Below are 26,487 nucleotides of genomic sequence, written 5' to 3'. Positions count from 1 at the left end.
TAAGTTGCTGCAGTGAATGGTCAGTTTTTAACCACAGGACCTTTATTTGTCTTGATGTATCAATCTTGCCAGCACAAATGTAAGAAGTGTAAGAAAATTAATTTCCTGCTGCAAAGCTTTGCTAAAACTATTATAGTATGACTAGAATTTGAAAGGAAAAGTGAATACCACTGATCAGGTGTTGAGCTGTTAGGCGAGTACCCAGCAGTTCACTCTGCTGATATTTTGGAATATCTGGTATTACATTTCATCATGCATATTTGACCAGAATTAGACATACCACCATGAAAATAAGAATTAAAAACTGAAACATAACTAGCACAGATGTCTCACATCTCTGCCATCTCCTAAAACAACAAAACTAACAGCAGGCTTACCCACAACACCATAAACTAATAGTCAATTGCTGGCAATTTTGTTTACTGTTTTTCACTGGTTAAATAATAATCACAGATTGGGCCTGGCTAGTAATGGCAGTCATTAAACGACCCTTGGTCACTCGCTATTATGATGATAGTTTGAATCATGCAATAAATAAGGACATCAATTAGTTCTGTATTGCTCTCATGCTATGTAATTGTAACTAAATATATTTTTTGAAACGTTTGACCATCCATCGCCACAGCCTTATCGCAACCCTTGAGTATCCCTTTAAACGCATAAAACTGCATAAGAATAATAATCAGTTACAGCTTTATACATCCATTAAAAGATTATGAAATCAGGGATGCATTTTATTAATCCATCATAAGGAATTTCCTTCCTTGAAAAAACCCAACCAGAATAACAAACATTAAAAGATGGTCTGCACTGCATCAAACCATGTATTTGTAGATCTCTGGACTGCCTGCAGACGAAGTTTCTCTTATGTATTGAATTTCCCTCTGGTTTCATTATGAATATGAAAAGGAAAAGTAGATGATGCAAGCTATTGGGTTGACAGACTCACAAAAGCTCAAGCTTTATGGGCTGTTGCATTTTTTGGGGGGGTTTATTGGCTTGGGAAGTGGAGCTCAACATTTTTTTCCAAAAAAAAAAAAAAAAAAAAAATAGTAACCAGTAAACTTATTTGAGTATAAACTGAAATTCAGCTGCAAGTATTGATTGTTGAATGCATTTTCAAGATCTTGCCTACAACTTTGCAAAAGGTTAATAGGCACTGGTCTCTGTAGACTGCAGCAGTCCAGTTATATACGTCCATGATCAAACAATTCGTGGGCTAACACACAAACTTATGCTCTTTGCCATCACTTACACTGCATCAACACACCTACACACACCCACATATGCTTATGCACATAAATGAACACAGTATCCAGAACTTGGTGACATCTCTCTACTGCAGCTGTAAAAAGAAGTCACACTAATCAACCAGGTAAACAGTGAAATATTTTGCATTAGTTTAGTTTCTTGCTACTCCTCGAGGTGCTTAGGGCCTCAACAACACCTTGCCAACAGACCCGATTTTGAGCAGCTCCCTTCAGTTGGGCCCGTGACCCTTTTTGAATTTTATCACAGGTAGGTTAAGTGGCTAAATAATGTTTGTTGTGAAGTTGAGTCCAAGATAGTATTCAAGATTGTTTTTCTTCACTTCCAGCATTATCTTTAAGTAGCAATCAAATAAAAACTTATCAGTTAGGGAAAAGATTAGAAGATTTATAATCTTCATAAACTGATTTGAGAAGAGTAATGGAACTCAGCAGGTACTATTGCTATTGCACACTTAAGAAAATGGTAAGATGGCAAGCTCATTGAGATGCTGTGCCCATGATAACAAACTGAGGATGATAGAAAGAGAATCTTCCTTTTGGATTGGCTCTCTTTAGTGGGACAACCCAACTGAAGAACAGTTGTCTTAGAAGTAAAAAAGTTCACAGGATCTATGATCTATGAGCCAAGCACTTCCCACAGGCCAGCCAATGTGAAGCCATCCTTCAGCTTCTCTATGGCAAGTCCAAGATCTTCTGAATAAATGGGCTCTCTGTTGGCATCCTTGTTTCCATCAGCAAAGTATGCCTGTATATAAGAAACAAAGCAACTTGTTTAGTCTATGCTGTGTTGCTTTCAAAGAAGCATTACTTTAATATTTGATACAGGTTTCTGCCCAAAACATGCCAGTTATATGGCTCAATTAAACACAGAATTGTAAAAGGCAAAAAACGGAAAAAATGTGGTGTATACTTGTGTGTCTATACATTTATGTGTTTGTTATTATGATCAAAATTATGATCAAATGCATATCATTTGTCTTTTGTCTTTTAAGTCAGAAGCATAACTTATTCAAGGACAGTTTGTTCAAGCCATTCAATAATTGGAAAAAAAGCATTTTAACTAATTTTAATTAATTTTAATCAATTAATTTTAACTAATTTTAATGTAACGAAAAGGCTGAATGAAGTAAAAGATATGTTTTTAACTACCTCCACACAAAAAAGGGGCTATGAACAAATTATTCTGTCTGCTAAGTCAATTCTGTGAATTAATGTATGTAGTGATATGCAAGGCATATATTAACATACATATGGTAACATAACTTTGTATGTTGACTGTCATCATTAACTACACATTCTAAAACCTGATGGCTTATATTTACAGTCAAGTGCTTTACTATAGCAACAACAGAAGTAATATTCACAGCAAATGCATCTGTTTGCCCATCATTCTGTATTTCCACATCATCCTGAACAGCTTCTGTAGTGAGATCTTCAATGCTCTGAGGCTAAAATCAAGAGAAAGTATGAAAAGTGTACTGCAGCAGATTGTCTAAATTATGTAAAAGCAAGAGTAGCTTGTGAATCCAAAAATAATTTCACAATTTGTAAAAAGTTATGGAAGAAAACATCAGTTCAAGAAGAAGTCTTCCAACTAAAAACTGTAACACAATGAAAGCACATGCATAAACATGCATATGAGACAATATAAAATACTATTGTATTAAATAAATTGCAACTGACATATTAACATTTATAACTTTAATTTAAAAGTTTAATATGGTGCAAATATTACATAAATCAATACCCCCACATAAACAAACATATTCTATTTAAGTACCAAAACTGAAAAGAAAATATAATAGATCAGGCATATCTACCTTTTCTTCATTCTCAAACTCTACACCAAATATTGGACAGGCACTGTAGACACGATGCAGGTTTTGTATCTCTTTTGCAACCTGCTGTAGTTTCTCTATAGGATCAATCCGAAATCCAAGAACATATCCTCCGCTCTTTGAAAAAATTGTAGACATGATTGAAAGAAGCATTTTAAAAATCTGTTAGTGATATTTGAAGTCAAACATTTGTATTTATGAAACAATTTCTTCTGAAAAATATTCTAAAAATTCCCTTTTCAACATTTATCCCTCATAAAGAAAAGCCTATTAATGATCATAACCAGAATGTAAATATATCCTTGACAAATAGTATGATTTTAAAACTACAGTTACACTTGGTTAGGAGATGCAGGATCCCCATAAATGTAGAAGACATGCAAATAACTCTGGGCCTCTCCACTTAAATCTTAATACAGTGAAACTACGGTTAACGAACACTATCCGTTCTGGAAAGTCGTTCGTTATCCGAAACAATTTTTCCCATAAGAAATAAAGGAAATAGATTTAATTGGTTCCCAGCCCCTGTTGACTCGCTAGTATTTGAAAGTTACAGGCTATATAGGTATTTGTTTTAATGAGAACAGTTATAATACAATATATATGGAGTTAAATACATAAAAACATTAACGAACGCATTTAAACCTAAGAAAACGTGCCGTTTTGACGGCGTGGGTGGATAGAGGTGTGGGGAGGAAGGGGTGGAATTACTGCATGCTTGGACTCCCACTCCATGAGCACACATGACATTGAAAAATCGGGGGGACTTCCTTTTTTTGTCGCTTTGAAGTTGAAGGAAAAAACTTATCCAGTGTCTGCTGCTTCTGCCTTTTTTGTAAAACTCTTCGGTAATATATCACATTATCATTGAACATGTTTATGCTCCTACTGCCTATCGCACTGTTAGGGAAAGACTTTTCTACAGACCTTTCTTTGGAGCCATAATTGAGGATTATCTTATTAAAATAAAGCACAAAAATCACTAAATAATAAGGATGCGCACAGATAAGGAACGACCGATCGTAACTGTGTCTCGAGCGCGAATGATGACATGATGGTCGGTCACATGTGGTTCACGTGGCTGTTCGTTATATGAAATTTTGTTCGCTATCCGAGACAAATATGTAATGAAATTTCTGTTCGTTATCCAAAATATTCGCTATCCGAGGCGTTCGCTAACCGAGGTTCCACTGTACTGTTCTTTCAAATTTTGGAATACATTTGTGCATGTATTGGTCATAGTAAAAGAAAAAATATTAAAATACACACATTTTATGACAAAGAAAGCCAGAAGCTGAGATATTTTGTGGGGCTTATGTAGATGATATAGAAAATGATTTTACCATTAAAGAAACAAAATTAAAAGGAACCCAACAGACCAGTTTATGGAGATATATTAAAAAAAAATCAAAACATGACAATCATGACCAATGTATATCCATAAGCAACACATCCACCCCTACAAACCTACCCAAAAAAGGAGGATGGGGAAAAGAAAGTCGACTCCCCAGAAGATCTAAAATTTAAAGAAAACTCCAACAAAGTATGCATTTATGCATAGCACAAAACATGCTCACCATTGCTAAAGTCTCAACAACAAGTGCCACTCCAAACTTAGAATCTCTGATTTTCACACTTTTCTGTGGAAGCATAAAACAGACACTGAATCAGTGACTGCCCTGTCAGATTTTTAAAAATGGAAATATCACAGCTTTATAATAGACATTAGCCACCAAACAAATCAAGAGTATATCATACATCTATATGTATAAAATAAGGTAAAGAAATTTACAGTGTACCATATTTTATATGCAGTGTTCGATTATACAACCATTCAGCATGAATATTTTTGGAGGCCTCATTTATTTCACCATGCCCAGTTCAACCAACAAGACTATACGACACATTTTTGATACTTTGTACCTGATTCTAAAAACTATTGATTTCATAGCTCTTTAATACTGTTTACAACAACATTGGCACAACTATAAAATGAGTTATGTAACTAATACACTCATTATTTATATCTCATCTCACCATCTGTAAATAAGGGATGCTGACGTTGAAGGATTCATTAACATTGGCATGCCAGACAAGACGCACATTAGTTATATAGAAGGTTCCCAGATTACCCTGAAGATGAAACAGCATTAAAAGTATCTTTCAATATGTTGAGTTATGCACTAGCATAATAATGTACAATTGTAATGAAGACATGTTTAAAATAGCTTCAACATTTTAGCATGCTGAACTATGCTATTGCATAATATTAGAAAGCAGAATCCTGTTAAAAAAATTTCCTGCAAGAGAACTTGGAGATAGGCAAACTAGTAACTAGTGAATACACTGCTGTGGCTTTTTTAGTGCGGACTACATGGAATTAGCAAGAGCACTTAAGAGTTTTCCCATAAACAAGGTTTTCTCACCTGATCGCTAGACAGATTCCACACTCCATTAACTTTATCATAAACTTGCTCCTGGGGCAGCAAACGCAGCTGCTTATTTTGGATAAGAGCACCTCGCAGTTTTAAGTCTCGATACAACTTAGTTGTCTCATAAGCCCTGATGTAGAAACACAAACTTTCATGCAATATGTATTATTTTATGATTATCTCTTTGTGTGGTCTGCGTTTAAGACAATGGTGAAAGGAAAACAGTTCTGAAAACTTTAAATATTTAATATATTTAATTATATAATGTGCAATTCTATAATGATTTTTTTCAGTTTTTGTTACAAATATAGTGGAGTAAAACAAGTATTAGCTAAATATAAAGTTACTAAAAAAAGGGAGAAGCAAACTGTCTTTATAATTTACCTGTGCACAGATATTACCGAGGTAAAAAGGCGAGGTGATCCAGGTACCTTAAAAAAAATTAACAATCTTATAATGATGTACATTTAAAAAATGTTTTTTGCGTATGTCTTCAAACAGCTTTAGATAGTTCTATCAAAATGATGTGTGTGTGAGTGTGAGAATGTTCTTTGTTTTCCGACTTTTATGCTATTTATTTAATGCTGATTTGATATTTTCTATATTAATAATATTCATCTATTTCTTTGCTAAATTTATGTTGTTTTAGTTTGATTTTACTGTAATATCCTGTGAGCATACTACTGTGAGTGTGCAGACTTACAATCATTGTATTATTATTGTTGTTGTCATTAACTATAATTAAAGAGACAGAACACTTTATACAGACATATTTGTGAAAAAAAACAAGAGACTATCATGACCAAACTATTAAGCAATTTGTATTAAGAAGTGAAAAAGCAGCAACAAAAATTCAAACAGATACTAACCAGATTGGTGAAGATGAATTCAAATCTTGTGTTATTACACTTGCATAGCACATAAAGGGCTTCCACTGTGCCTCGTAGTTTCTGGTATAACAACAAAGTTTTTAATGTGCTGTTATACTGGTCAACAAATATTTACGAAAGTCATTAACTGAAATAAAATTAGTCATTTCTTATCAATTTGATGTGCTTAACACGAATATAGCAGTCAAAATGAAAATTAAAATTGGCTCTAGTTTTTTTTTAATCTGCAATAACTATTGCGTACATAACGAAATGCATGCTAATAGTAATTGACCTCTGGTTGAGCACATCTTTGTGATGCGGATACTTGCGCGCTATAAAACTACATCATCGTCATCATCATCATCATCACCTGTTAAAAAAATCAAATCATAGACTACGTCTTAGATTTCTTTGCCTGTCTCTTGTACAGCTATTCGGGAGCATCTTTGGGGAGTCTCCAGGAGTTGTCAGCCAGCATGGTAGTGGACAATTTTCCCTGGTATCTTTTTTCCATTGTTGCGATATCTTGGTGAAAACGTTTGCCACGTTCATTACTAACCATACCACAGTTGTCAGGAAAGAAATCCAGATGGAAATAAGTCAAGTTTCTGATACTGCATCAGAATGTCTTCTACTAGTTCCTTGTAGTTTTCTGCCCTAATATTCCTAAGAAAGTTTGTAGACACTGGGTGAAAAGCATTCCACAATTGTTTTGCATCACCCTGCAGGAAGTTGTTGAACCGGTCATCTTGAAAAGCTCTTGAATCTGACTCGCAAAACTCCCTCTTTATTATTTGCTTTGCTGAATCAAGGGAATTTTTCATGCAAGTATCCAAAAGCTGGCGAAGTCTGGTCCACAGCTTTCACAAAGTTCTTCATCAAACTTAATTTGATGTGAAGGGGTGATAGCAGGATTTTGTGAGCCTTAACCAGAGATGGGTGATGGATATTCTTTTCTGAAACTGCTACATTTTGTCTGCAAGTTCTTGCAAGTAGTGTGATTCTCTTGCATAACTATCCCACTCACATAAGAAACTCATGTATTTTGTACATTCCTGGTGCAGTTCCATTAAAAAGGAAACCATCTTCAAATCACCATAGAGGTGCTAGCTGTACTTATTATACTCAATGGAATTTAAGTTATCATGCATCTCTTTCATGTGGACAGCATGCGCTACTGGAATAGATGAAAAATGTTTTCAATCCAGTGTGCAAAAGCACAGCCTTAAGACTAAAATTCGAAGAGTCCACAAATAGTCTCCATTCCTGAGTGATTTCTAAGCATTCATGAGGCCCTCAATATTGGAACAGAATACCAGATTATCTTCCTTTCTGAAGACAGGTTCCAACTGCTGGCAGCACTTTTGATATGAAGTAATTGTGACATATTTTTTCTAGAAAGTTCCATTGTTGGAGTCCTGAACCTAGCAATTCTGCCTTGTTCTTGGATAAGTCCAAACCATGAACCAGGTCATTTAGTTCTTCCTGTGTTATTCTGTGTGGGGCTGATGATGCTCCGTAGTGAAAATCTGGATCACTGCATGCTGACAAACAACAGGTCCTCATCAGCTGAACCAAGAGAATATTCTGCTGGAGGTTCTGGAATAGGAAGTCCCTCATGATGTGGATGGAATGTTATGGTAGACTATTCTCATCCAGCCGGAACCAAGCAGAGGTAACAATCATTTGTGTGGTTGCTTGGCTCTCTCCACACCATGGAGACTGTAGACGGCATTGATGGTCTTTTGCCATTCAACCAATGTGAAAACTGGTGCACATGCAGCACAGCATATATATGGGGCCCAAGACTTGTCAAGATGATAAGCCTTCTTCACTTGAGAAGTGATACTTTTCTTCTGGTTTGCAAATGTCACTTCCCCACAAATATAGCCAAAACTGTCGACAGTATTAACACACCTCTGAGGTATTAGTGTTCTGTAACTAAATGGATAAAATAATAACAATTTTATGTAACAGTAGCTTAAACTGTATCCTACAAAGTCTGAAATATTTTAAATGCTCAACCTTTCTCACTGGGCTATATAAAGTACACTGCTGACATCAGCTTACTTGAGCAGCTGACTGGCAGTAGTACTGCACTGCATCAGAAATTGATGCAATAAACTCTTGATGAAATGTGCATGATGGTATTAATCAATGTGATGCAATATTACATCATTCTAGGCTTATTTAGGATGTTGTTACAGTCTTGCTGGATACATTTACATGGTGAAACAGGAAATGGACTATATCAAATAACTTCAAAACGAGAGCCAATACAAATTTTTATGGTCACATTTGTGTTCAGCACACCAAGATACTTCAGATTAAGACCTTTTTAAGTCTGTAATAATTTCAGTGTTGACCAATGAAGCAAAAGGTTATATATGCATTTATTTTCAAATCATTTGAGACTCTATATACAAATGACTACAAGCTGATGAAGCTAAATTATTCACATCAAATAATAATTGTGGAAAAAATAAAATATATAAAAATATCTTTCCGAAATCCCTAAAGCAGCTGTTTTAAATCTACATAAGAGACTGAAATTTAAACAAAGTCTCTCCTGACTGATAATGATTAAAATTATGCAGCGTCAGTCAAGTACACAGGTATAGTGTTAAAGGTATGCAGTCCATGTTAATAAACAATATGCACAGTTTATTAATTACTAGAAAACAGATTTCTATCAATTGTGTATATCATTACAAAACAAACTGTTCATGTACTTGTAATAAGCTAAAAGAATTTACTACTTTTCACGCATTTATTTTCAATTTTCATTAAAGGTGGGTAGCTCATTGGCTTGTCAACATGATAGTAAGCACTGTGTGTACGGGTATGTGAATTTAAGGTGCATTTGATGCTTTACATCTTCTGGAGTGTCCTTGCATACCTTTGTGTGTTCATATATGTTTATGGACATAAGCATATAAAAGGCCTTGATCCTGCCTTCAGTGGTGGGGAAAAGGCACAGCATAAGTAAGCTATTTACTTATTTATTTTAAGGTAGTAATATAATTTTAAGGTCACTGGGTATTAAGATGTCAGAGACTGCAATTATGTCTGGGACAGTTTTTCTGGTAAGGACGGTGCCTATCTCTCCATCACTGCCTTTATTATCTCAACTATCTAATGGGTCAATAATCTATTCAACAAGTGGGTCACTTGGGAGAAGGGTTTCCCTACATGAGTATCAAACTAGCTACTGTGTGCACATCCGGTCATGAATACTGGTGCTATAACCATTTAGCTATCCACATTCTGCTTTCCTTATTTCTAGAAATATATGGCTAATTACCTCCCACACCCCTATACTAATGACACACAGCAAACAAAACTAACTATAAATGTAGTGAACATTTTTTTATCCTTATTATTTATATGTCTAGCATTATACCAGGCTGAATAAGGTCATGATTTAAGAAAAAAAGGAGTGGTACAGATAGAATCTCTAATGATTATTTACCGATTGGGCACTCCTTGTTGAAATGTTAATCACACAGTTGAACCCAATGGCTGAAAAAAATTTAAAATACAGCAGGAAAATTAAAAGAGTGAAAAAGCTGTTTCAAACATGCCTTTATGTGCAAAATCACTTTCAATATGTAAAGCAACAGAAGCAACATTGCATGAGTGCATAATGCAACAACTTTCCTCAGCTTTTAATTAGTAAAGAATAGCTACATTGTGTATCTTTTTTTCATCAATGATATGGGTAACAAGCCCTTGCATAAAGTATTTCTGTAATAGATACAAGTAAGAAGCACATTCACCAGTCTAATTTAAAATGTGGTAAGATACACAGTTGGATTCCTAGTGCCAGGTCTCATCAATTTTAATAGTGATCATTGGATTTTATACAATAGATCAACATAGCTCATTGATAGAGAATGGGCAGATTTATAATAAATAGGTAGACACATGGGCAGGGTAGGCTAAAAAAAGATTTATTGGCATTATGATTAGCTTGTCTACTAAATAAAATGGCTTACACTACTTGACTAGACCTTTGTGATAAAATGGAAGATGAAAACAGTGTGATCCTGAAATAGGCTATAGAACTTAAAATCGTATGCTCCGTTCTCAACCTAGAAGTTTATTTAGAACACAACTTATATAAAGTATTTAAATTTAACTTTCTTCACTTTGCCTTGATTGCAAGTTTTAGATCTTTTACTTTGTATTGTTGCATTGATGTTTATTTTGTATAATTTACTGTTTATGTTTATAAGGTATATTGTGAATACTTAAAGTTGGGAAAATGAACTATATAAATATACTTATGATGATGATGATGATATTATTATTATTACAAAACAAAAACACAGAACTTACAAAGATTTGCTCGTGGTATTGTTAATGAATGCCAGATGATTCGCAGGTTAGTTACTATCAGTCTGCCTGAAAGATATGTTACCAGAGCAGTGCAATAAAAGTGTAAGATAATCAATAGAACATTAAATTAAATGGAAATAATAATTAATTTAATAATAATTAAACATTAATTTCTGCATTAATCTTTATTACTGTGACAATTTGAGCTTTAAAACACTTTAAAAATTTAATTACTTTTGATAATTCAAGAATATTTAAAAATATAAATCTTACCTCTCTCCCCATTGTTACCTTTGGTATCTTCAACGGCATCTAATCGATCAATTGTCTTTTCTCCTGGCCGGGGGCGCATCTGTCTATAAAAATGCATCACAAGATGAAATATTATGATTATAAGTCTTTATTATGGCTTCTGTTTGGTTGAATTTTTGGGGCTCGTTAATGTGTGTGTTTTGGGGGAAGGGGGAGGATAATCATCTGGTCTAAATGTGGCAGTGATCGAAAGGAGTGAACAAAATTACTCTTGATATTGGTAATGTCGTATCAGTCTCAACGGCTCTTGGGTAATACGAAGCTCGAGTATTAAGTCAGAAAAAAAAAGATGTTGTCAATGAAGAGAATCACACATTTTCATCTTAGTTAATAGTAATACTGACGACAGCGCAACGATAATTAAAAAGACAAATTTTGCTATCACTAATTCAGAGACAATTTTGTTTCTCAGACTCTTTGAAATACCTACTGAGAGCTTATGTCAAAGCGAACATCTCGATCTTCCCATAACAAATCGGCAGCCATTTTTGACGCTTATAACTAAGGACTCACTCTCGCTCTCGGATTCATTGAGATTAAAAAAAAAACGAGTTGAAATATCTTGTTTTCACCGTGCAAAGTAGTTTCTAGAAAAATCTTGTTATGATACACTTTAAAACATAAATTTCTGATAGCTCAGAAGATGTCATATTTCAGGCTCAGAAAAATCCCCAAACCATTTGACTTATATGAAATAAACCCAAACTGTTGTTTTTTTCTGCAATATTTTGGATGCAGATTTTAATTTTTTATTTTGTTTTAATTTGTGATATATCTCATAACTTTTTCTCGAGAAATATAACGTTTTAGGGGACACAAAAATAACATAATTTCGGATGTTTAGCAACAGGATGCATCGAATTTTGTCTCGCTAAACTTTAAAAGGTACTGAACTGAAACGGTGCACCGTTGCGTAGCGGGCAAATGGAAGATTTTGAATCTGACGATATGATTCTTGTTTCTGATTGGATTATTGAATACTTTTGCCCCTATATTCTGAGACGTTTTATAGATAACTCATATTTGCTGGATGAAGTTTCTCGATATCTCATCGATGGTAAGTAACGGACTTGTACTTACAGTAATTCGTCTGGTACACTGTTCTTTATAGTGTAGTTTATATATTTTTTTAGTTTGTAGAACACATCATTAGATTAAGACAGTATTAGCATGTTGAGAATTAACTACTGTTTTCTACCACTATCACCCACTACATCATTTCCAAATTCTGCCCTCTGGCTATAGATGAACACAACTGGTTGCTACGAAGAGTCCTATTTGTACCAATTACTTGCGATATCACTCTTGAACAGGGCTAATAAACGTGCCGTGTGTGTGTGTGCCTCTGATAATTATTGCTAGAAGGACGATTAAGAGTGAGAGAAAATAATTGTGTGTATGTGGGACCATGCATGCTGCTACATTGCTGTGAAGTTTAGAATTTGGATCTCAGCGCTTCAGCGATGTAATCTGGTAATAAGATGAGTTTCGTGTGATCTTGCATCTTGCTACATAATTGACTCTGCTAATGGGGTAAAATATGTGGGAGAGCTGTATTTCTGTTTACAACAAATATAGACATTTTTCTTTGTTTGGAGCTTGCAAGCAATAAACTAAACATACAGTTTTGACTTGTGGCTCTCACATCTGTTGTGGCCAAGTGTTTGGAGAAGGTTGTAGGAAGTTTGATAACCTCCACTGTAGCCGATCGCCTGATCCTCTGCAGTTCATTTATAAACCATGTAAGGGAGTGTCTGATGCCACTCTCATTCTTTTAGATAATCTCCTACAACACTTGGACACCTCTGGCACCTATATTCGGGTCCTTTTCCTGGATTTTCCCAGTTCCTTGAACACAGTCCAGCCACATCTTCTGGTAAAGTGCCTACTAGACTAGACACCAGCCTTATTCTGTGGATACAATCATTCTGAAGGACTGACCACAGAGGGTGGGTTGCAGAGTTCCACCTACAGGGACTGTAGGGTCTGGCTCATCTGAATGAGTCCATGTCAATGGATGGAACGATTTTGTCAGACAAGCAGATCCTCAACACAGGTACCCCGAAGGGATGTGTGCTTTATCCTATCATATTTTCTGTATACACAAATGAAATCACTATTAACAGTGCTATTCTCAAACTTGTTAAGTATGTAGATGACATGCCCTGGTGGCCTACCTCAAAGATGAGCAGTCCCTGTCACAGTACCTGGCCTGCGTGGGGGAATTGGAGGACTGGTTTGACCACAGCTTCCTGAAGCTGAATGTTGAGAAAACAGAGGAGATGGCCTTTGCGAGAGCACACAATGGAAGAGATGGCAGTACCCCTCTCTCCCCACCAATTCAAATCAAAAGACAGCAGGTACAGAGGGCTGCCAGTTTTAAGTACCTTGGTACAGTGATTGACAGAAAACTATCCTTTAGCGATCACATGAACCAATTGTACTAAAAGGCCCAACAAAATCTGTACCTTTTGAGAAAACTCCACATCTTCAATGTCAGCTCTGGAGTGCTGGAGACTGTTTACAGGTCTCTTGTTGAGAGCATCCTGACATTTAATATCACCTCCTGGTATGGTCACCTTCTCGTCAAAGAAGCCATCCACCAGGCAAATAAAATTACTGGTACACCACAGCTGCCACTTTCTGACGTATCTTCATGCAGTCAGAAAGATGGCACATAACATCATTTCAGACCAAACACACCCTCTCCACCCCAAATTTCAGCTGTTATCCTCAGGCAGGCGCTACAAAGTACCACATACGCGAAAAAATGCCTACCTCCTTAGAAGGTTTCACATGTTTGTGAGAGAAGGTGTAGGTGTGCAGGTGTAGGTGTTGAATGCCTTATATGGGTATGTCTGGCAGTTATGTTGTGATATGCTCATATTATATTTGTATATGTGGTTGGCTTCACAGCAAAAGAAAAATTTCTGTCTTGGACTTCTGTGGACAGACAATAAAGTTTGATTTGATGTTCAGAAAGAGGTCAACATTAAAGACATGAGGATTGTACATTCATGCTGTTAAATGGTCTAGGTCTTAGCCAGTGGGAGAGCTTGGACTCTGTTGGTTTAGCATACCTGTGTACTGATATGATAACATGGGTTTGACCTCTTTCTTTGATAAAATCTTTGTCCCAGAGGGCAATTAGTAGTAGCTCTCTAGGAAAGCAAGGATTAGAATCACAGCTTAACAATAACAAACAGTACCATAACACATTCATACCCACTCCACCAGACAGAATCATATACAATTCTTATTCACACTTGCATATGATCTACATTTGTTCATACACAGTAGAGTTGATAAGTCACATGGTCAAGCAACAAAGGATAACCTCATGATCAGTCTGTTGGTCCTACCTGCAGGTATACAGAATTGAGAGCCTGACAAAACTCTCCCCACACGACATGCATATCATCACATAGATTTGTAGATGTTTTCAAAAATGTCCTCCTGTTAAGAGTCGGAAGATAAGTCTGGTCTGTCCCAATAACTTTGGAGCAGGTGTATACAAAATTATTGGGATAGCCCAGATGCCTAATTTGCATTGTGATGCTTTCAGGATGTTTCTTGAGAACGGAAAGTTCTAACCTGTAAAACCTTTAATAATTATAGAGTTATATAGTGCTTAAAGGGATTCTAAAGGCAAAATAAAACTGCTTAGAATCCCATAAAGAGTATGTTTCACTTGAATCTTGTCTATTTTCGCGTCTGTTCATATGGAAAAAAGTTGAAGGTTTTTTAGCATGTTGTGTTTAAGAAGAGAAATTACATAGGACTCTTTCGTTTACTTAGACAAAGTCTTGTTCTCCGTCATGTGACCTTATGACATATGACCAAGACTGCTGACCAAGTGAAACAGACTGTTTTCTGTAATTTTGAAAACTGTGCTTTGAAAATTTCACTTTAAAACCTAAATTAACTCACAAGACACCACCGATGACGACGTCAAATCTTCGCAATGACCACAGACACTTTCTGTACATCTCTGACTAACGTCACACCCAGACTCGTCTGCTTGACCATCTCGGGAAGCTATCGCAGTTACTCTGCGGAAGCACACAAGGGTCAATTTCACTGGATTTTTTCGAATTTATAAACATCGGCAACCGAAATAGTGCTAATAAGTGGTAATTAAGTGAGAAACAAATCCTTTACTTTTCCTGTATTGCTCTTGTGCTCTGTAATTGTCACTAAATATATTTTTGAAACGTTTGACCGTTGCCACAGCCTTATCACAAGCCTTGAGTATCCCTTTAATCCTAGCCAAAGCCAGGTTTTTAAAGACCAACAAACTTTTGCAAAACTGGAGATATCCCATACACCATCCCCAACTTTCCCCTCCATACATATAATTATTAATTAGTGTAATAATTTGGCAGTCTGCTTAAGTACTTTGCTGCTTTTAATTAGCAGCATTATTTTGACACACAATGATAAATTCATAATTAACAACTAACTACATAATTTCTTTAGTGAACCTATTTCATTAAAAGGAACTTTTGAGATTCATGCAAAGCTGTATAAACAGTTTTCATTGTTGCAGGTGTGCTTGGAGTTATCAGAGATCAAAGAGATGTAGAAAACAAAAAGGAGGCTGTTTTCCTTGCAGTTTTTGCACACTTGTCTAATGTGCAAAGTCCAGACACATCAGTGTTAGAAGATGATGCTTTTGATGACTTTTTCACATCAATCACCATGGTGCTTAAATGCATAGACAGACTTAAGTTGAACATCACTGAGCATCATGACTTAAATAAAGAAGCAGATATACTTAAGCAAAAAACTGTTTTGCAGGTTTGTATGCTATATGTGGTATGAATTTTGAATCAAAGATGACAGATGCTTAATTGAATTAATCTTAAAATAGAATGAAGCTGAGTGAATTTATTTCTCTAAAATAAAACAGGGATATATTGACAAAAGCAAAGCAACCAGCAATTTTTTTCAGGCATAGTTGTAAATCCCAGCCACCGCAATCCATCCAGTTTAATGTTTTATGATATACTGAGATAAATATTTGCCTATAATAATCCGTTGGGTATATGCATAAATACCAGCTTTGTTCAGATTTATGCATTGAGTTATTGTGATGTCACATATTATATTGGACTGTTACCAAGGAGGAGGAGAGGGGTGGGATGTTATGGATAGGAGAGTGATAATAGTCCAATGCTGGTTAGTGTTACCTGGACACACTTTTTGAAGGAATGCTTTAGATTTTAGAGCTTATCCCAGGCCCAAATTTATAGTGCTGCTGATGGTAGTGTTTCTAAGAATGACCGTCAAAACCAACTGTTATGAAGAATTGGAATGGGTTGGCAATCTTTAGCTAGGATGGCCTAGATGCTAGAATTTGTGATAGTTGGATTTCTACAAAGACAAGGAAAAACCAGTTTAGAAGAAAGTGCTTCAGGTTTCTTGTCCACTTGGTGTGACCAAGCTAGTGTATTAATTTTTCATTATCATTGTCATCATAATTAATAAATCCATGGACTGCTATTTGTTATTTAGCATGAAAAGGAAAAGAAAAAAGAGCAGTATAAAACTTTTCTAGAAAATGATGTTTATTCTTCAAAATTGTGAAGAATGAATTAACTATATATGTATAAATGTATGTGCATGCAACTGCAATTGCATGTTTTTATGTGTGTATACTCACAGACAAATAAGTTGCTTCATGATAGTGAGTCAGTGCTTTCTTTGTTATGCAACATAATCTAACAGTTAACATCTTAGTGGCATTGCTTGGTATCTGTTTAATTTTAATGTGTTGAATTTTTTTCCCCCCAAACAGGCAGCTTTTATTTTGTGCAGGAAATCCCAGTATGACCAAGCTGAAATGATAACTGAGAAGCTGTCTCCTATGTGTGAAAATATGGTAAATAGGCAATTTTGAATGGTAATATTGATAGACTATGAATTAACTTTTACTTTACTCATCTTTACTTTTACTTGTCTTAAAGATCAATGTAAAATTGATAATACAAAAGATGAGAATCATTCGGAACTAATTCTATAGCATCAGAAAAATAAAAGGAAAAAACAACAGTAGCACCAGATTTTAGTGAAACAATCTTAAGAAGCAATGACTGAAATTCTTAGATCGGCATTCCATCTGTTTCGTTTGTATTAAAGAATTATACAAGAAATACAAAGTTTATTTTGGGGAAGGGGATGACTAGGAATTTTGATGTTTTTGGTCATGCCACATGCATTTGTACACACACATTCTGTTTACATCCACTGATTCTTTTGCTGGCATACTGAAAATGTACAGCACAAAGTACTTCATCACTACAAGTTTTATTTACTTGAGTTGTTCAAATTTTCACCTTGATTTCTTAAAACTCCCAATATATTATTGTGACCAGTAACATCTGCATTATTTTCTTCTTTTTTCAGGTCAATGTCAAAGCAAAGATTAGTAGAGTTCTTAAAGCAAAACAGAAACCACACAAATGCCTGGAGGAAGAATCTTTTGAAACATACAGCGAGTCATTTGGAAATTTCATGACAGCTGTATGCAAGACTTTTAAAACCCCAATCTTGACATCGGTAAACTATTGCACCTTCCCTTTTTTTGTGAACCGAGGAAATAGATCTTGATCATAAGTCGTTCTTAGCTGGGGTCCAGTATGTCGGTCCTATTTTTAAGAGGAAAGTGAGAGCATGCCACCATTGCAATCATGTAGGTAAAGGTAAAGATAAACCCATGACCATAAAATCAAAGAAGTGATACTTTTGAGCCCTCACTTCGAGCCTGCTTTTATGATAGTGATGCCCATCTCTTACTGCCTTACCTTTCCCAAACCTTGTGCCAGGTCAGGGTCAAAGTATGCCATGTGACACTGGTATTGATCTGCTTAGTATGTGCCTTTGGGTTCTAACATCATTACTCATCCTAGCCAACCCTCTCTATGCTGACAAGGAATCCTTAAGTTTTAGGGTTGCATGTATCTTTTTAATGTGTATCCATTTGTCTTTTCTATGTGCGTATATGTGTGTGATGCATACATTTTATGGTTGTATGTGTCTTTTAATGCATCCCACAATAAGAGAGACAAAGGGAATAGGAATGTAATCACCTTGTCTTGATTTCGTCCCATAATCAAAACTGATTTTAAGATTATGTTGGCAGTAAGTTTTCTTTATATCTTCTGTCTGGTGCAGGTTGCGAGTGCGTTTACAATGGAACCATCTTGGTGCTCAAAGAGGTATTCATATTTTGCATTTTTAATATAATCATCTCTGTTGCATTCACATGCATACAGATGTTTCTTTATCTGGTTTCTTAAATATGCATAAAGAGTAACAGAATTAAATCATACACATTCTCCCTTTGAGTTTTGTATAATTGTAATCGTTTTTGCTGTGATTGGTCCAAGACTGAAAAAACCTTGCTGCAAGTTTTAGAGATAAGACAGTGTAGCACCTTTTTTTTAAAAAAAAATTATTTTATCCATATCAGCTTTGTTTCTTCTGTCAAGATGACTAATGTTGGCAAGCAGATTTTAAGTACACATAGTAATCTCTTAGATAAGGCTTTATTTATCCCAGACGGCAATTAGTTCTTAATTTACATCCTTAAGATTTCACATTTGCCAAAGATGTTTCAAGCAAGTAATAATCATAAAGTACATTTGCATAGCACTCTACAACAGCATTAGGGTTATGCTCTGGGTGTTACTTGATTACATAAACAATATGAAGGATAGAAGTTGTACAACTAAGGAAAACAGTAAAAACTACAGGTAATATGAAAGAATAGCAGACTGAAACTTGAGACCTGAAACTCCATGTTTTTTTTTTCTGAACAAATTTGTTTTAATGGCATATTTGAATTAGAATGTCATCTGCTGGTGGCAAATCACATGCAGGAGGGAGCTGATGCTACATGGACAAACCTATTTACCAGACATTTTTATTCTGATTCTGAGAATGGAAAGGAGGTGATGAGGTGAAGAAATACCAAGATCCCTGCTTGAAGTGTAGAGAGCTAGAAGGTCAGAGAAGTAAGAAGGAGAAAAGCCTGCAAAGAAATAGAAGCAAAGTGGAAAAAGTTTTTTTTATAATATATGAACCTAGACAGGAAGTCAATGGCGAATACAGAGAAAGCATGATCTCATTTGAATACTTCAGTATAAGTCATGTTGCAGAGTTTTAGACCTGCTGGAGTTCGTTGACAAGCCACAGAGGACAGCTGCACAATAGAAAAATTGTATCCTGTAAAGCGCATTAAGCTTACCTCCTTGGCACAAAATGGGCTGTATAAATCCCATTATTATGGGAACTTAAAGTGTACAGCATCATGACCAAGATAGATCGTACTCTCTGTGCAGACCAATAAAATGAAAGATAACAGTTGGCAGTGAGGTACACATAGGCACACTGAAACAATATAAAGATGAAGTACAAGAGTAGAATGTAAAGCAATAGGGTTGGTTCTTTGTGAACAGATGTGTTTTCAGAGAGTGACTTTAGCCTTGGGGTCAGAGTGGCAAATGTGATGTGGAAGAGAGTTCCACTGCTTAGCAGTACAGAGGGAGAATGTCCGTTGTCTGCATATGACTGTCTTTGTGGAAGGGAGGGATAGAATGTGGGAGTGTGCTGAGGAGCGAAGGTATTAGGCAGAAGTGTAGACAGACAAGATTTCAGTAAAGTAGTGGGTGAGTAGCTTTCAAAGAATCCATAGCATAGAGTTCAGAGCTTGTAGTCTATTCTAGCTTTAATTGGTAGCCAGTGAAGAGAGTGAAGAAGTGGTGTGACATGTTCAGATTTGTGAGTCAGGAAAATGAGAGGCAGCTGAGTTCTGGACTTTCTGAAGCTTATCAATGAAAAACTGTGGACAGCCAGTAAGAAGAGAATTGCAGTAGTCTAGTTCAGACAGAACAAATGAGCAGATGAGAATTTTGGTGGTTGAGATGGACAGATTATGGTGAGTGGAGCTCAAATGTGAGAAACATGCTTATCAAGAGAAATTGTAGCAGTATTATTATTACAGGAGTCATGGTAACACAAAGACACAGATGAAGATGTAGGCAGTTTGAATAGAAAAGTACCATCACATCATGTTATTATTGAAAATAGTGAAGGATATGCAGTTCTGCTGATGTTAGAATCTATAACTTGTTTAGAGACTTATCCAACATCACAGTATAACCAAGGTTCTTGGCTGAAGGACAAAAAAAAAAAAAAAAAGAAAGAAGGCCAATTAAACCCACTCTGACGGGTCTAGGCATGGGGTTGGGGAGCATGACTGACATTTTATGAATCATTACTGTCTTATCGCGTCATTAAATTGTAGTTTGTATTCAACCACTGAAGGCTTCTAAGATACGTGATTCTGAATTTTGAAAAGGGATGCACACCATTTAAGGTAAGATAGAAGTGTAGAATTGATTGTCATCAGCAAAAGAGTGGTGGGAAATGGCATAAGACAAAACCATCAGATATAAAGGTTTTGTGCACAAATAAAATCGGACCAACCCCTGAGGGACTCTAAAGGTCAAACCTGCAACTGCTGAGAGTTGTCCATTAACTAGTAAGGCCTGGGTCAAAGATGGAAGAACAAGAGCAATGCACTCAAAGAGAATGTTGGTTAAGATTGGGTCAGGCATGTGTGGTGGGTTTGGACATGAGATTACTAAGTCACATCATTCTTAAACATAGTGGTAATGATGAAAAGCATGACGGGTGAAGTACATTCATAATTCCTGACATGGGGTGGGGTAACATTATTGTATTCAGCTGGAATGTCAGTTGGTAATTTTTTTTTTTTTTTTAATAAACAAAATAATGGCAGATAAGCTGAGGTGGCTGACTAGACAAACAGTGGAAAGTGGAGAAAAAAAAACATGCAACATGTTAGACAACTACAAATAGTAAACAAGTGCATTCATATACTTTAGATTTATATATATATTTGTTGCTGTTGCTTCATTTCAATGAATATTTAAAAATATTCCTTTAGTTTTTCTTATTGATTTTCAGAAAAGCAGTTTCCAGCAAAAATATGAAAAGGATAAAAGAAGGGGAGAACATGATGTCAATCCAGACTGAAAATGAAAATCATCTTGCACATAAGCTGGAAAGAATACGTTCAGAGGTTAATAATTTTTCTAAATCATGAAAAGTAGTTACATTCAAAGGTGAAATGCTTTTTAACCTGTCTTGATTTATCAAGCTTGATCATGGTGAAATATAGGTGGATATTATTTTTTAGCATGTCCAGACATGCTTATGACTAAGTACAGTACTACTGTGTTTGAAAAAATAACTTCTTACTCTTTGTTATAAACTCATATAAATAGTATGTTTTTTGGTTAATAATGTATATATAATGTTTTGTAATATTTTTAAAACTCTAAAATGCCTGCCTTGTTTATTTTTTATTACATCTTTCATTATAATGAACTTAAGATTTTGAGATTGGTTTTTCTTTTATTTTAATCAAAACATATATTTTCTGGAGAATATTTTAAGGTGCAGAATGTCATTATAAAAATGGGTCGACTGAAAAAATAAAACTATTTTCAACATTGATGAGTCAGAAATGGGGAGTTTGGTATGTGTAAACAAAACATGCTATGGTACATAATGGGGAAGAGTGTATTATTTCAAAGTGCTTTTTTAGTTCTTTGACTAGCATTAAAAGAAAGTAAACTTAGTAAAATGTCTTCTTTTAAATGTTTTAATGTGTGGACTTTATGGTTTTATAAATACTGTTGTTACATGATTCTCCCTTCACTTTTATTCAAAGAGCCATTGGTTAAGTAACAAAATAACTATGTTACAGATGTCCTGTAAATTGGTGTCTCCTAGCAATAAATTCACAGTGGCCCGTAGAGTGGAACAAAGGAGTGACAAAGAACCTGGTATAAAACACATTTCTTACACTTTTTATTATTTCCTTGCAAATCATTTATGATGTTCTAAACTTTAAAAAAAATTGATTTGCTTTGTATGACATCGCCAGCCATTCCACTTTTATAGAGATCCTTTTGTCTGATTCAAATGAAAATGAAAATGCGTCAAAAGTGCTTAGGGTATGGAGCAGAAGAAAATTATTATCATCAGTTTGGTTGTGGTTTCCTTGTGATTTCACTTAACACTTTATGATTCATTCAAACACATAAAATTGTGAAACCCTGTTTACTTGATGGATGAACAAGAAACTTTGAAATATCAAAGACTTTGTGAGTCAACAAGAGTCTTACATTTTCAGGTGAGTCTGAATGTGGCACCAAAAAGACTTTAAAGAAAAAAATGTAAGTTTTTTTTTAAAAAAAATTTTAAAAGAATAAAAAAAGATCAAACAGCAAAAATGAAAAAGTAATCCTAATAATAAATGAACTTTTATAGCGAAAAAAAAAATCTGTTGACATTGGTACAAAAAAAAGCAAAAAAGCAACCAACAACAAAGAGATTCATAAGGGTAAGGTCATATGGTAAGGTGTGTGGGCATACAGACAAAAAGACATCATCATTTCATGTTCCTGACAATCTTTATTGTGCATATGTGTTTAAATGTTTTCCTGATTGTGTTGCTCTTTTCTTCACTACCTACTGCCTTTCACTTCTTGTAAAGCACATTGAACTCGCCTCTCTGTGTGGGAAAAAGTGCTGTATAAATAATATCATCATCAAAATACAAAGATTTTGCTTCATCATCTCTCTTGCCTTCACTGTGTGCTACTTATTGGTCCTGTCAATGACATAAACTTCTGTCCTAAATCTAAACAAATTTGATATATTTGTCTTTCTATGTAAGGTTATTAATGCATTTAAAAAATTAGCAATTAAAAAACCACATTTACACTCATGAACATTTACAAACTAACCCACGAACTTTTTGGAAACTTATGAATCATCAGTCCAGTGTAGGTAGGTAGCCTGATAGACATTTATTTTGAATTTTCTTATTCAGACAGGACAAGTCATCTTGCTCTCGACTGGAGAAATCTGAAAAAAGTGAAGATCATGAAAATTGTCTTAATAGGTGTTCTTTAGAATGTGACTGTGAAGATTCCAGTGGAAATAAGTCTTCTAAGAGTGAGCAAGAGACCGAAAAGTATTACAAAAACAGGAACAAACCTGATAGACATTCTGAGCAGGCTGAACTGGGAAGCAGTAGTGACAACAGTTGCTGCGTTGCTGAGTCTGTTGAGAGTGGTGGCAGATCACACAGAAAAAAGAGACATGCCTCTGGAGATAGCATAGCTGAAGGCAGTAAGTGGAGTCTCAGCTGCACTTATTTGCATGCTAGTAGTACTGTAAACTGTTTTGTAAGAATTCCAGATTTATTTTTTTGAGTTCTTGGGACTTGCGTGAGTCAGTAAAATTTCCCTATGCATAAAAACATGCACATAAGAGTGTTTCAAATGTAAAGAAAATTTACCTAGGATCTGAAAATGTAAACATCTCTTAATGTCTCATTACATAAGACACTGTATAATAAACTGGACATGAAAGGTGATGGTTCATCATTACTTCTTGTCAGTAACATACTTTTACATATGTAAGAAAAAGACAGATAAAGTTAACAATAATATTAACAAATGTAGATTTTTGTGCTTTTTAATGTTTGTTTGGGGTTAAAGAGCTTGTAGAATGGTAAAAAGTATAAAGTTTATAAAAGGGCTATAGATAAGATAAATTTTTTTTTTATTTTACTTGATACGCAGTGTGCCATAGAGGCCGTGAGCTTACGTTGTGTCGGTTTTAAGAGATACCCAGGGCTAGTGTATTAAGAGCTATAAAAATGACAGTTTATAAATGATGAGTTCTTGGGCCAATTACTGGAAAATTACCTTGGCCCACCCTCTAGTGAACAGGTACCAGATTTGTTTGCTAAAGGGTGGTGGAAAGAGGGAAATGATTCCCATGGGGAACCACTTGAAATTCACTGCTTTCCCACTATAGAACTAGGTGATGGAGTTTACTGTTTCAAGCTGTTCATGGAAACCACTATATACCTTGTCAGACGAATTATTATATAAGGTACTTTATGTCTCCACAGGTTCTGATGACGCTTTTGAGAGCCTAACCAAAAGAATAAAGAAACAGAAGATACTGTCACTCAGAAGACTGAGACTAAGCTTGGGCCCCAAACCAAATAGCAAGAAACGTTTAAAATGGACTGAATCAGAAGAACGGGAGTTCTTCAAAGCAGTGCGGCAACATGGAGCGGGTAATTGGGCATTAATTCGGTCCCACCTCTGTACGCATCGTTCAACCATTCAGCTGAAGGACAAGTGGCGTAATATTTGTAAAAAAAATGGGACACCTTAGGATGCGATATCATATGCCATAGACCAAGCAATTCCTTTCGGTTGTTTTTTGATGGTGGAGAAATTTTAAACATTTTCAGGCAAAATGCACAAAAAAATTTTTTTTTCTTGTTTCCTTGGAATCTTTTCCTCTTTTGATGATGTATGAAGTGATTCTGGATTTTTAGTTTCTTTTTTGTCTACTTTTGTTGTTGATCCCATGGTGACTTCTGATGAGAAATGTTGTTACTGCTAAAATTATGACTACTGCTAACATGTAAAACATACTTTTCAGGCATCTTTTGGTCGTTAAATTTAATATTGATTACAGTGACACATGATGTTCATGCTTAAGTTAATGCAACAAGGTGTATATTGTAGTGACTGAAACTTTTCACCTAACAAATTTCTAGAAAAAGTGTATTTGTCAACATACATCTGCCAAAAGACAAAACAAAACAAAAACTAACGCGATATGAATTCATGCTGATGGGAGTCATGGTATTCTGTCCTGAAATTACGGAAACTTTGATCACCGAGATAATCGCTTTTGTCTAGTAGACAACGTAAGTTAAATGTAAAAAATGGTTGTCGGAACGCTAACTTTATATTAAATATCTGCTAAGAATCTCAGAAGCACAAACAGATTTACAGAAATATATAAATTTTGCTTGAAACTAAAAGACATTGTCCAGTCATGACGGCCATTTGATTTTACTTATTTTTTTGCTTTGTTTTGTCATGAAACTGTTTTGTGTCGACTTTTTACACTCTCGTAACTTTGACAACATGATTTGGCTGAGACTGAGAGACGCGCAGTGCTTCGTGCAAACAATGGTCTGAGACAGACGGTGTGGTCAGTGTTTTACGCTTTGTCCTTAGCTTTATACTTTGTAATCATGACGGCCATCTTATTATTACGGCTGTCAAGATAAATTGACTGACAGCTTCCACGTTATAACTGCGTGAACGTGTGTCAAAGGTTGGATGTTTCTACTTCGATCAGCGGTGGTAAAACATATTTTTGACCGACGTAAAAACAGTACAGTTTTTGTTGTTTTAAACTGTGGGACAAAGGGCAGGGCTTTGTCCCCTATGACGGCTGTTATCTATGACTGGAAGTGTATTAGTTCCCACATGACGACCGTCAGTGCTGAACAGTGGCAAATCATCCACATGAAGGCAGAGGAGTCAATAGTAGATGAGTGGGAGGAGGAGGAAAAACTACAAAGAGTTGAAACGCCTTTGTGCCTGGAAGTGAAGCAGAGATCACTCCAGGTGACACAAGGTTTTGTGGGAGCAGATGCAGTAGGTGGCACAGGTTCTTAGTCATGATAAACAACATACAGTGTTAATTAAATTAATGTGAGAAAGGGGTGGGGGGGCTGGGTATGGATTGTTTTACTGGCCAAGCAAATATAACCCGTCAAAGGAGACAGACACATGCCTGCTTAAGAAAGTAACTTTAGCCCTAGACGAAAAATGCATTATTTCAGGTGTAGGATATGATGATATTGTGATTTCCCTGTGCTTCTTAAAACAAAAGTCAGTCGAGTTTTACCACTTTTTTGTTTCATTATGCTAGTGTATTTCTGTACTCTGCTGCACTTTTTTCTTGGCAATATTGCATTGCTTCACTAGTCACAATATTTTCTCTTGTTCGTTTTGGTCAGCATCAGCATCTTGTTTTTATATTTTCAAACAACTTCAGATACACCATGCAAATCAAATGTTATCATCCACATCCATACATTAACAAATGCAGTAGAGTATTTTAGTTGTGTAAACTTTTCTGCTAATTAAGCCTGATGGGAGTCGTGGGACAAAACAGTTTTCTTTTTTTTAATATAACACTGTTATACATTATGTGAAAAGCATACAAGATAAGTAGTGCTGTATCATTTTTTATGGGTACATGTTATATTTTTGGTGTTTGCAGCAGAGAAGAGCACTTGAGAGAAAAATATAAATTTTTATACCAGATGGTTGTCGGGGGGAAAAAAAATCTTTCATTAAACACACTTCCAATGCAACAGGCTGCTTCTAATTATTTCATTTTGAAATATATGCATAAACAGTATTAATGAACCAGTGTTGTGGGTTTTCTTTGATAGCAGTACTGAGTAATTGACTAATTGCTGTACGTT

The 26,487-nt window shown here is 35.4% G+C and overlaps 2 protein-coding genes across 2 annotated transcripts; one reads left to right on the top strand and one right to left on the bottom strand.

Annotated features, from left to right (window-relative positions):
• Window positions 1–15: 15 nt before the first annotated feature.
• On the bottom strand, window positions 16–11,698 carry LOC112563828 (Bardet-Biedl syndrome 5 protein homolog). The gene is made up of 12 exons (XM_025238196.1): window positions 11,497–11,698; window positions 11,028–11,110; window positions 10,755–10,820; window positions 9,886–9,935; window positions 6,411–6,491; window positions 5,926–5,972; window positions 5,536–5,671; window positions 5,147–5,242; window positions 4,687–4,749; window positions 3,092–3,226; window positions 2,636–2,719; window positions 16–2,016 (listed from the first exon to the last, which is right to left on the bottom strand). Exons 1-12 carry the CDS (start codon window positions 11,550–11,552, stop codon window positions 1,888–1,890), a joined length of 1,026 nt encoding a protein of 341 aa, XP_025093981.1. The 5' UTR covers window positions 11,553–11,698; the 3' UTR covers window positions 16–1,887.
• A 78-nt stretch (window positions 11,699–11,776) lies between these two features.
• On the top strand, window positions 11,777–26,428 carry LOC112563826 (telomeric repeat-binding factor 2-like). The gene is made up of 10 exons (XM_025238193.1): window positions 11,777–12,123; window positions 15,616–15,866; window positions 16,867–16,950; window positions 17,475–17,627; window positions 18,243–18,286; window positions 21,063–21,177; window positions 21,868–21,946; window positions 22,297–22,339; window positions 22,999–23,300; window positions 24,091–26,428. The coding sequence occupies exons 1-10, from the start codon at window positions 11,991–11,993 to the stop codon at window positions 24,360–24,362; spliced, it is 1,476 nt and encodes a 491-aa protein (XP_025093978.1). The 5' UTR covers window positions 11,777–11,990; the 3' UTR covers window positions 24,363–26,428.
• The last annotated feature ends 59 nt before the right edge of the window (window positions 26,429–26,487 follow it).

Source organism: Pomacea canaliculata, linkage group LG5, assembly GCF_003073045.1.
Source record: "Pomacea canaliculata isolate SZHN2017 linkage group LG5, ASM307304v1, whole genome shotgun sequence".
Lineage (NCBI taxonomy): Eukaryota > Metazoa > Mollusca > Gastropoda > Architaenioglossa > Ampullariidae > Pomacea > Pomacea canaliculata.
This window is presented reverse-complemented; position numbering and strand designations above follow the sequence as displayed.